Source organism: Schistocerca serialis, chromosome 6 (assembly GCF_023864345.2).
Source record: "Schistocerca serialis cubense isolate TAMUIC-IGC-003099 chromosome 6, iqSchSeri2.2, whole genome shotgun sequence".
NCBI classification, from domain to species: domain Eukaryota; kingdom Metazoa; phylum Arthropoda; class Insecta; order Orthoptera; family Acrididae; genus Schistocerca; species Schistocerca serialis.
Window position 1 is genome coordinate 713,334,555 of NC_064643.1, and position 12,651 is coordinate 713,347,205.

At 43.9% G+C, this 12,651-nt stretch overlaps 1 protein-coding gene across 1 annotated transcript in view; it reads left to right on the forward strand.

The window, feature by feature from the left end:
- The window catches only part of LOC126485043 (pickpocket protein 28-like), a 118,551-nt gene that overhangs the window by 47,342 nt on the left and 58,558 nt on the right, over window positions 1-12,651 (forward strand). Inside the window, exon 4 of the mRNA XM_050108645.1 lies at window positions 531-654. Coding sequence (XP_049964602.1) covers window positions 531-654 — 124 coding nt within the window. The remainder of the gene's footprint in view (window positions 1-530; window positions 655-12,651) is intronic.

Genomic DNA, 12,651 nt, shown 5'->3' on the forward strand with positions numbered 1-12,651 from the left:
CAATGTAGCACAGTGGCTGAAATTTAATAAAAATGAACACAGCAGTTTTCGCTCCAATCCATGCTGCAAATGAAACACAAATTTAACACCAAAGTAAACACATTTTTCAACTGTACTACACGAGCATCTATAGGTCAAATAAATATTCTAGTATAGATAGAGATGACCAGAAGAAATAATTTTAAATCAGACTTTAAACTGCTTTTTTACCTTTCAAACATTTATCGACACGTCGGCTGTCACAGCAAACTTCGTGCTAGCGACCAGTTTAGTTCACTAAGGTTACCCATTATCCCTCAGAACATGTTTCAGACCCAAACACCCGTGTACTAATATTGTTGCTTTGCTTCTTACGAGAATAAACAAACTAATGTAAACAGCAGATATGTAAGCTGACTACAGTTGCAGATGCTATTCTGGAAGAGTGACAGGTAGTATGCTGAATGAACGCTTGTTGTTTCTCACAGGTTCTTACACTTTTCGTGGCTGCCATTACGAACTTCTTTCTTTTCACTTATATTCTGTTTCAGGATGAAGCAGATCCAGTATGCCGCACTTGTCTGCGACGAGGACGTGGAAGTACAGGCTAACGATACTACAGATGACAGTGCTATTGACTTCCTTCTTGAGGTAGGTCTGCTGCAAGTGATCAAGGTAATAATTTGTTTTAGTGGCGCACTGTGGATTTTGGTTTCAATAAAAGAAACTGAACAATAAGATAATGATCCACAGCATTTTGTATGTTGTGTACGATATTTAAAGTACATTTCTTAAGACGTAATGTATCATAGACAGCTACATCATATCACATACATGAACATGGGTTCTCTGTCCTTTGGTGATGTCTTTGTTCAGGACGATGTCACTTACCACATGTTTATGTCATTCAGCAGTGAATTGACAAAGAATGTAATGCACTCCAATGCACTCCACTTTTGTATCAAGGGCAACACGAACTTTACTAGTGCAGGTGACTTGCTATCAGAAGGCGCTACAAACTGGTGATGACAGTGATCAGCTCGTGCCAGGTCTTCAAAAATAAAGATGCAGTCGGGCACACCCGTAATTCGGTCAGTAGAGCGCATGCAGAATATCGTGGCCGGTAGATGCACAGTGGACAGAGCGGGTGTTGGGAAAATGGTAGTGGTGGGGGTAGTTGGCAAGCACTTTAGGGGAAATGCCAAGCACTGGAGGGGAAGTGCCATTGTAAACCTGCTCATGTGCTCACGTTTTTTGTAAATATTAAGTGGAGTCTCTCCACGCTCACACTTCCATGGTGACCATCAAAAAAGATCTACTGTCACCTTTGCTTTGGTTAGTCTCTAAACAGAATTCCACTGAAAATGCAACAAAAGCAGCGATTTATTTTCGCCTGTCTTCTTAACCATTTGCGACTGAAGCATCATGAGGGGCGAATTTTGAGTAAAAGCTGCATCTCTCTTGTTACCATATTAAAACTTGCTTCTTTTGCCAAAACACAGCACAATTTGCACAACATCACTTCACTAACATATTATCCAGACACAGTTGCGAGAGAATTATAAAACAGTGGTTTACGAAGTTCATTAAGCAAGGCACTGCAGACAAGTACACTCCTGGAAATGGAAAAAAGAACACATTGACACCGGTGTGTCAGACCCACCATACTTGCTCCGGACACTGCGAGAGGGCTGTACAAGCAATGATCACACGCACGGCACAGCGGACACACCAGGAACCGCGGTGTTGGCCGTCGAATGGCGCTAGCTGCGCAGCATTTGTGCACCGCCGCCGTCAGTGTCAGCCAGTTTGCCGTGGCATACGGAGCTCCATCGCAGTCTTTAACACTGGTAGCATGCCGCGACAGCGTGGACGTGTACCGTATGTGCAGTTGACGGACTTTGAGCGAGGGCGTATAGTGGGCATGCGGGAGGCCGGGTGGACGTACCGCCGAATTGCTCAACACGTGGGGCGTGAGGTCTCCACAGTACATCGATGTTGTCGCCAGTGGTCGGCGGAAGGTGCACGTGCCCGTCGACCTGGGACCGGACCGCAGCGACGCACGGATGCACGCCAAGACCGTAGGATCCTACGCAGTGCCGTAGGGGACCGCACCGCCACTTCCCAGCAAATTAGGGACACTGTTGCTCCTGGGGTATCGGCGAGGACCATTCGCAACCGTCTCCATGAAGCTGGGCTACGGTCCCGCACACCGTTAGGCCGTCTTCCGCTCACGCCCCAACATCGTGCAGCCCGCCTCCAGTGGTGTCGCGACAGGCGTGAATGGAGGGACGAATGGAGACGTGTCGTCTTCAGCGATGAGAGTCGCTTCTGCCTTGGTGCCAATGATGGTCGTATGTGTGTTTGGCGCCGTGCAGGTGAGCGCCACAATCAGGACTGCATACGACCGAGGCATACAGGGCCAACACCCGGCATCATGGTGTGGGGAGCGATCTCCTACACTGGCCGTACACCACTGGTGATCGTCGAGGGGACACTGAATAGTGCACGGTACATCCAAACCGTCATCGAACCCATCGTTCTACCATTCCTAGACCGGCAAGGGAACTTGCTGTTCCAACAGGACAATGCACGTCCGCATGTATCCCGTGCCACCCAACGTGCTCTAGAAGGTGTAAGTCAACTACCCTGGCTAGCAAGATCTCCGGATCTGTCCCCCATTGAGCATGTTTGGGACTGGATGAAGCGTCGTCTCACGCGGTCTGCACGTCCAGCACGAACGCTGGTCCAACTGAGGCGCCAGGTGGAAATGGCATGGCAAGCCGTTCCACAGGACTACATCCAGCATCTCTACGATCGTCTCCATGAGAATAGCAGCCTGCATTGTTGCGAAAGGTGGATATACACTGTACTAGTGCCGACATTGTGCATGCTCTGTTGCCTGTGTGTATGTGCCTGTAGTTCTGTCAGTGTGATCATGTGATGTATCTGACCCCAGGAATGTGTCAATAAAGTTTCCCCTTCCTGGGACAATGAATTCACGGTGTTCTTATTTCAATTTCCAGGAGTGTACATAACATCAGTAGCTTGTGAGAAAGCACCTCCTTGGTGAAAAAATTAACATGTAATTTCACTTAGTTGTTCCAAAGCTCACAGCATTTCTCATGTCACCAGCTGCTGATGACAGTTAACGATTACACTCTTTCATCGAAAAAGTCTGTAGTTAGTGAAATAACAAGTTGACAACGAAGTTTCGGATAATAACCATATGGTAAAATACTCTCCTCTTTGCATACTGTCATTTGCGAAAATCTCATCTCGGTATCTCAAACCGTTTACGAGATATGAGGAATGCTGTGGATATTTCAAAAAAATGGTTCAAATGGCCCTGAGCACTATGGGACTTAACTTCTGAGGTCATCAGTCCCCTAGAACTTAGAACTACTATAACCTAACCAAACTAAGGACATCACACACATCCAAGCTCGAGGCAGGATTCGAACCTGCGACCGTAGCGGTGGCGCGGTTCCAGACTGTAGCGCCTAGAACCGCTCGGTCATCCCGGCCGGCGTGAATATTTCATCTAGCGCCCGCGATCACAAGTGAGTGTGCTACATAAGATCAGTTTTCTCGAGACTGGTGGCAGATGGATATCCCCAGTCAAGTCTAAATAAAACTTCAATACGTTAGACAAATTTCATATGCAGCAACATGTTATGTAATGTGCACCAAATGCTAAATCACAGTGAACCCTATTTTTCATTGCAAACTTTTCCCAATTTCACGCAGTTTCTTACTTAAATAGCAATATCACAATAACTGTGACCATTAAAGAGATGATGGGCATCTCGTCATGAAGCTGTCATATAAATAAGTAATGCAAAAACGAAAGTTTTTTACCGGTTTGTTTCTGTAAAATCGTTTGAGAAAAATTGCGCCTCGATTCTGTTATAGCAGCGCGGCAGCAACAAGCCTAAATTAGGCAAACAATGTCGGCCTCCCCTTCCGTATGAACGAATGGACTCGCCCAGTGCTTTGAACGAAAACTGCTCACTGCAGATCGGCTACTGTATCCTGCACAGACACTACTGAGTCAAAAAATAGGAAACCAAACTAGAATCCAAATTTCCATCTGCCAGGCCAAGTCACAATGCTCCACGCACGATACTAGCAGAATGAAAACTGAGTAAAGTTTGTAACACATAATCCACGGCGACTGGTTTTGATCGCTCCTTTAGGACTCTTTTACCTGGGAGGCTGTGCATCAAGACGCAGACAGCTGAAGCGATTCGCTTTATACAGAACAAACCTGACGCTCCCTTTCATGTGAGTTCTTTGGCCGGCTCATCACATGTCAAAACTCTAGCGCCGGTGACGTTAATGATTTTGGAACAACGCACCGATATCATGGTACCCCTTTCCCGACACACCACAACAACAAATTACGCCTCACGTGTTTTTGAAAGGACATTCATTTTAAGCGCTGATAACCACTAGAGCCGAAAGCACACTGTCATCAGCTTTGAGATTTTAGCATGCATGGGTGCTCATGAAATCTGTTAATTTTATCATGAACCAACTTTAGCTATATACAGGGTGTTACAAAAAGGTACGGCCAAACTTTCAGGAAACATTTCTCACACACAAATAAAGAAAAGATATTATGTACACATGTGTCTGCAAATACTTAATTTCCATGTTAGAGCTCGTTTTAGTTGCGTCCACCTACGCTCAATGGAGCACGTTATCATGATTTCATACGGGATACTCTACCTGTGCTGCTAGAACATGTGCCTTTACAAGTACGACACAACATGTGGTTCATGCACGATGGAGCTCCTGCACATTTCAGTCGAAGTGTTCGTACGCTTAACAACAGATTCGGTGACCGATGGATTGGTAGAGGCGGACCAATTCCATGGCCTCCACGCTCTCCTCACCTCAACCCTCTTGACTTTCATTTATGGAGGCATTTGAAAGCTCTTGTCTACGCAACCCCGGTACCAAATGTAGAGACTCTTGGTGCTCGTATTGTGGACGGCTGTGATACAATACGCCATTCTCCAGGGCTGCATCAGCGCATCAGGGATTCCATGCGACGGAGGGTGGATGCATGTATCCTCGCTAACGGAGGACTTTTGAACATTTCCTGTAACAAAATGTTTGAAGTCACGCTGGTACGTTCTGTTGCTGTGTGTTTCCATTCCATGATTAATGTGATTTGAAGAGAAGTAATAAAATGAGCTCTAACATGGAAAGTAAGCGTTTCCGGACACATGTCCACATAACGTATTTTCTTTCTTTGTGTGTGAGGTATGTTTCCTGAAAGTTTGGCCGTACCTTTTTGTAACACCCTGTATGTACCCCACAATGCATACATGGTGAATCACCTAAAACTTGCACCGCAAATATTTCTATAACGGAAGGTGATATGCGTATTTCACAGACAGGAATGGTAGGCAAGGATCCGCGTATGCATCCCATACACAGATGTCTACATATTAAAAAAAAGGTACAATTATTTCAATGAAACAATGTATATTGACAGTACTACAATCGAATTTGACTAAAATAGAACGTCAGTGGTGTTCGTTGCAGGACTCTCGTGCAAGTAGTTTTAGCATAAACGAACGTGAATTTCACGTGGGTGCATATGTGCAGCCCTCTACACATGTTGAATAAGTCTCCAGACGTATCGTGTTGTTAGATGTGACATCAGCTAGGACAAACGAAAGACAAAGGTGTATTCAGTACCTCTGTGAGATCCAACAGGTAAATAACCAACGGAGCCTCAAAGCCTGTGCTCAAAATGACCTCCACCAGCGTCAACGCAACCTTGCAGTCTGCCATGCAACCCTTGCTGCACATGTTCTAGCATTTTAGTGGAAATTGCAACGGAGGCAGCAGTAATACATCTTTTCACATCATCTGTAATTGTTTGAAGAGGATTACGGCTATTGGGATGCCTTTCGGAGTACACGGTACATGAACGAACAGCATACTTCCTATATTCATCATAAACCAAGAGCACGTCCACTTTTTTCACGTTGGAAAATACCATCTTTCAAGCACGTCCTACTACGTCCACTATTACACAGTAAGTGGCAGTACCGTTGCAATGCAATCAAAGTATACACACAAAACAATGTAAACGAACATAACATCGTAGCCTACCATTTAAACAACAGAAAGGAACAAACAGCTGTCGACATTTACAATGTTCACAACACAATAACTTGTAAACTACTTGCACTAGGCTCCTGCAACAAACACAACTGACATTCTCATTTACGCTACTTATAGGATCTTACTGTCAACAGGCACTGTCCCATTTGAAAATTAGTAGCTGTTGTAAAAAACCAGCACTTTCGTCAACGTCTCTTTAACTGCGTCTGTTCTGTAAATACGTGCCCTTGCTTACAATTAAGTTTTGCGATAGTGCCTTCCATGTCCGAAATATTTGTGGAGCAGTTGTTAGGTGATCCACCCCGTATCTGAACATTCACGAAAAGCTGTATCACCGATTTCGAATAATCATTTCCAAATGGGCCCAAAGCAAAAAGTAAAATTTTGTTGTTCTGCACTGCTCAATTGTTATATAGAGTACACAACATAATTAGTGTCTACATTATGTATGCAGTATTAATACTTCGTAATCGAAGGTGTATCGGCAGTTTCATCCGAATCTCAAGCCACAGAACATACTTAATTAAAATGATAGTAGCGGGGACCATGAAGTGTTGGAGGGGTAGTAATTGTATGTGTCTGTGGTGTATTTAGCACCAGCTCTGATCTAGCTTCACATTAATTACAAACTTTACAATTGTGAAAAGACGCTATTGTCACTAGCCTATGCATGTAAATATTGTGAAGTAACATTAAAAATAAATGTAAACATAAATATTAATTAATGCTTCATTGCCTGGAGTGGGTACACTAGAAAGTATAATTGTTGAGATCTGGTTAAGAAACAATTCTTACCTATGAGACCGATAGTTTGTCCATAAATTTGATTTTCACAAACATCTATTTTTCTCAAAATTATGTTTCTGTGCTTTGGGCGCTTACGGTTCTCAGTGTCTCTTTCATTTACATGTCTTGAACACAGTTTCTTAACTTACGGTGTTTCGCGATAGCTGTCTCAAAAATTTCCGTTGGAAAATTCTGAGACGCTGTTACTAAGGAAACAATGTTCATCACAAATAAATACAATAATCTGAAGATGGGCTGACAGGCATCTTGGACTGTCACCATGTCTAAATAAGCGCCTATTAAGGCAGTTGGTTGCAGCTAATCCTCTTTAAATTACCTTCAGTTTTAACAGTTGCTGTGTTCTAGTACGTCCGCAATGGAGAAGAATTATTTACTAATGTTAATATGAAAAGTAACAGAGAAACAAAATACGACAATGAGACAGCCACCCTATAAGTCGACAAGCAAGTAAGAGTAACTCTGCGATTTTTGGCCACAGGAAGGTCATTAGAGCGTTTGAAATTTAGCGTGTTAATATCCACAAATAGTATTAGCTTGCATTTTTTAAATATTTGTCCAAACATACTTTTGACGACTGGCATATGTTGTTTCTCTAACCCTGAATCAATTGAGCCATCATTTCTTTGTTCATTTTAAGAAGTCTAAACCGCTTGAACTTTGCATATATCGGCTGCATTACACAAAAGCCAAACTAGAATAATGTGAACAACAGAATGGCGAATATACGAAATTGCATCATTGGTGGAGTACAATGTGAGATCCTCTCTCTCTCTCTCCCTCTCTCTCTCTCTCTCTCTCTCTCTCTCCCACGAATTTCTTCCACGGTCGGATTGAAACCACATCACCCACCGTTGGTACTCAGTGTAGTAAAGTTTTTGTGTATGTGTCTGGCAATGAAGAAAAACGTGACTATATTCGACACAGAACGTCGGAATTGCAAATTAGGCCAGTACTGTCGGGACTGTTACGAATAACTATTCAAACAAGTTAAAGAAAGCTGAATCTTGAAATGAAATATGTAGATCATGTAACAGGGTGTAAGCGCCTCTCTCACTGTATTGTTACTATTGTATTATGATATCTGACTGTTTATCCCACACCAATAAGTGGCGCATTACGAATTAATACATGCATAGTGTTTGTATATGCACTAATGTGCAATCAGAGCAAGACACACTTCATATCACTCACTTACTGTTCGATGGCACACAGAATGTAAATGTTCACTGTCTGCGCTACAACAGATCGTACTAAGCAGCTAGCAAGGCGAGTTCCAAATAGCCTACCACAGAATCGAAAACACAAACGCATATATCTTTAAAATCCTTCACTGAAAATAACCAGTTATAATTCACATTTGATAACTGTTAGGCATACGTGTCTTGCCAGAACTAGGCATTTATTTTCCTTTATTGTATCAGCAATTTCAGATTACTTTTGTGACCTAGTACGACAATAAAGTGGTGCCGTACTGTTCATAAACTCGGCTATACGCAGGGAGCAGAGTTCAGTTTATTAATGTTGCTGATATATCGGTGACATACTCTCAAATACACTGCCGGGGAAAAAATTAGTACACCATTTTAGACGTTTCCAATTCAGTCGAGATTTATTGTTGCAACAGTGCATTTGTAGTTGTTATTGTGGTCTTCAGTCCTGAGACTGGTTTGATGCAGCTCTCCATGCTACTCTATCCTGTGCAAGCTTCTTCATCTCCCAGTACCTACTGCAGCCTACATCCTTCTGAATCTGCTTAGTGTATTCATCCCTTGGTCTCCCTCTACACTGCCCTCCAATACTAAATTGGTAATCCCTTGATGCCTCAGAACATGTCCTACCAACCGATCCCTTCTTCTAGTCAAGTTGTGCCACAAACTCCTCTTCTCCCCAATTCTATTCAATACCTCCTCATTAGTTATGTGATCTATCCAGCTAATCTTCAGCATTCTTCTGTAGCACCACATTTCGAAAGCTCTATTCTCTTCTTGTCTGAACTATTTATCGTCCACGTCTCACTTCCATACATGGCTACACTCCATACAAATACTTTCAGAAACGACTTCCTGACACTTAAATCTATGCTCGATGTTAACAAATTTCTCTTCTTCAGAAACGCTTTCCTTGCCATTGCCAGTCTACATTTTATATCCTCTCTACTTCGACCATCATCAGTTATTTTGCTCCCCAAATAGCAAAACTCCTTTACTACTTTAAGTGTCTCATTTCCTAATCTAATACCCTCAGCATCACCCGACTTAATTCGACTACATTCCATTATCCTCGTTTTGCTTTTGTTGATGTTCATCTTATACCCTCCTTTCAAGACACTGTCCATTCCGTTCAACTGATCTTCCAAGTCCTTTGCTGTCTCTGACAGAATTACAATGTCATCGGCGAACCTCAAAGTTTTTATTTCTTCTCAATGGATTTTAATACCTACTCCGAACTTTTCTTTTATTTCCTTTACTGCTTGCTCAGTATACAGATTGAATAACATCGGGGAGAGGCTACAAGCATTTGTAGTACACGAAATGATTACATTTACATATCAACAGGTACCACGTATCAACTCGTGCTGAAACATCCGTATTAGCACTTGGTTTAGCCGCCACGGGAGTCAATGGAGGCGCTGACTCTTGCATCCAGTCGGTCGTACAGATGGCGAATACTATCTGGGATACGTTATGTCACATCTGATCGACCAGTTCTATTAGAGTTGTAACTTCCTGGCAGATTAAAACTGTGTGCCGGACCTCGCAGAACTAGCACTCCTGGAAGAAAGGATATTGTGCAGAGTGAAAATTTCATTCTGGAAACATCCCCCAGGCTGTGGCTAAGCCATGTCTCCTCAATATCATTTCTTTCAGGGGTACTAGTTCTGCAAGGTACGCAGGAGAGCTTCTGTAAAGTTTGGAAGGTAGGAGACGAGGTACTGGCAGAAGTAATGCTGTGAGGACGGGGCGTGAGTCGTGCTTGGGTAGCTCAGATGGTAGAGCACTTGCCCGCGAAAGGCAAAGGTCCCGAGTTCGAGTCTCGGTCCGGCACACAGTTTTAATCGGCCAGGAAATTTCACATCAGCGCACACTCCGCTGCACAGTGAAAATCTCATTCTATAACAGTTGTTGGTTGATGAGTCGCACGAATCACTTCTCGGCCATCATATCCCGAAAGTGCTCGACTGGGGACAAGCCGGGAGATGGTGCTGACCACGGTAGTTGCTGCACTTCTTGCGGGGCGTGTTGAGTTTCACGGGCAGGTTGCGGACGAGCTTTGTCCTGTTGGAACAACACATCACCATCTTGATGTAAAAACAGAAGAAGAACGGATCTAACAACATTCTACACGTACCGACTTCTGATTAGCGTCCTCTCCGGAAGAGAGTTGTAGCTTATCGCACACCGGACTATAAGGCCAGGGCAGGGGCCAGAATGTGGTGGACGAATGCACTTTAAGAGACAGAGCTCAGCAGGTCTACTTCATCAGCACAAACGATCATCACTCGCGTGCAGGCAGAATCTGCTTTGATCGCTGAAGACCACGGCATCCCATTCCATCTTCCGCGTGATCCTCTGACGACGTGAGTCGAGCCGTGCATATCGATGGCCAAACTAGAATAATGTGAACAACAGAATGGCGGATATACGAAATTGCATCATTGGTGGAGTACAATGTGAGATCCTCTCTCTCTCTCTCTCTCTCTCTCTCTCTCTCTCTCTCTCTCTCTCACTCTCTCTCTCTCTCTCTCCCACGAATTTCTTCCACGGTCGGATTGAAACCACATCACCCACCGTTGGTACTCAGTGTAGTAAAGTTTTTGTGTATGTGTCTGGCAATGAAGAAAAACGTGACTATATTCGACACAGAACGTCGGAATTGCAAATTAGGCCAGTACTGTCGGGACTGTTACGAATAACTATTCAAACAAGTTAAAGAAAGCTGAATCTTGAAATGAAATATGTAGATCATGTAACAGGGTGTAAGCGCCTCTCTCACTGTATTGTTACTATTGTATTATGATATCTGACTGTTTATCCTCCACCCATAAGTGGCGCATTACGAATTAATACATGCATAGTGTTTGTATATGCACTAATGTGCAATCAGAGCAAGACACACTTCATATCACTCACGTACTGTTCGATGGCACAGAATGTAAATGTTCACTGTCTGCACTACAACAGATCGTACTAAGCAGCTAGCAAGGCGAGTTCCAAATAGCCTACCACAGAATCGAAAACACAATCGCATTTATCTTTAAAATCCTTCACTGAAAATAACCAGTTATAATTCACATTTGATAACTGTTAGCCATACGTGTCTTGCCAGAACTAGGCATTTATTGTCCTTTATTGTATCAACAATTTCAGATTACTTTTGTGACCTACTACGACAATAAAGTGGTGCCGTACTGTTCATAAACTCGGCTATACGCAGGGAGCAGAGTTCAGTTTATTAATGTTGCTGATATATCGGTGACATACTCTCAAATACACTGTCGGGGAAAAAATTAGTACACCATTTTAGACGTTTCCAATTCAGTCGAGATTTATTGTAGCAAGTGAAGTTGAAGACGGAGTAAAGGTATGCGTGCCCGTAGCCCCATTCCTAATAACTGGTTCGCAACAGTTGGTGTTGACTCGTCTGGACTCACAAGCCCTGTTATCTGTGCTGCTGCAGCTGTACGATCTGCCACTGGTGCCCTTATAATACAACAACGCTGGTGGGCGTCTGTGCTGCTTGGACGTCCAGAACAACATTTACAGGTGGGAGAATCTTTACGTGACCGCTGATACCAGCGTCGTTGCCAACTGATGCACCACGTCCAACTTGCATGGCAGTTCTCCGAAAGGACCATCTCTCCGTTCGGAAGGCCACAGTTTGATCTCTTTCAAACTTGCTCATTTGGCAGTATGAAGCACGAGTGCCTTTCTGTGGCATGGTTCCCTGCTTGCCTCACACGTTTGCACCACACACAACCTTCTGGCTGTGAGCACTCCCTATTAAAGGGTAGACAAGGACGGTGCTCTTGTAGTTACGCCATTATGCTATGTGTTGGCGGACGACGTTGAAATCATTATAAGTACATCTACTATACCCCAGGTGGCACATGCCGTCATCGGATCAAAAATTGTTGTGTCTAGACAAGACAGCCTAGACACAATGAGAGGAAGCCGAAGGGCACGCGCTAAGTTAAAGGAGGATGGCGTGAGGTCTGAAACAGTATACGTAATGAATGCTATAAAGAAAAGTACGTAGCTTCTGGAATACTTAACTTTAATCCATCCTTTTGGTACATCTGGAGATTGTGGCTATACAAGTGAGACTTTTTAGATACATGCAATGTTACTAATGGCGCCTTGCTAGGTCGTAGCCATTGACTTAGCTGAAGGCTATTCTAACTATCTGCTCTGCAAATGAGCGAGGCTTCGTCAGCGTGCTCGCTAGCAAAGTCGTCCGTACAACTGGGGCGAATGCTATTCCGTATCTCGAGACCTGCCTTGTGGTGGCGCTCGGTCTGCGATCACACAGTGGCGACACGCGGGTCCGACATGTACTAATGGACCGCGGCCGATTTAAAACTACCACCTAGAAAGTGTGGTGTCTGGCGGTGACACCACATTCCTCCCCCGCAAATCGGCGAACGGTCGTGTTATAAGGCTTCCGCCCGCCGTGGGTAGGACCCCATGTTGACGTATGCGATGAGGTGGGGAGCCTAAC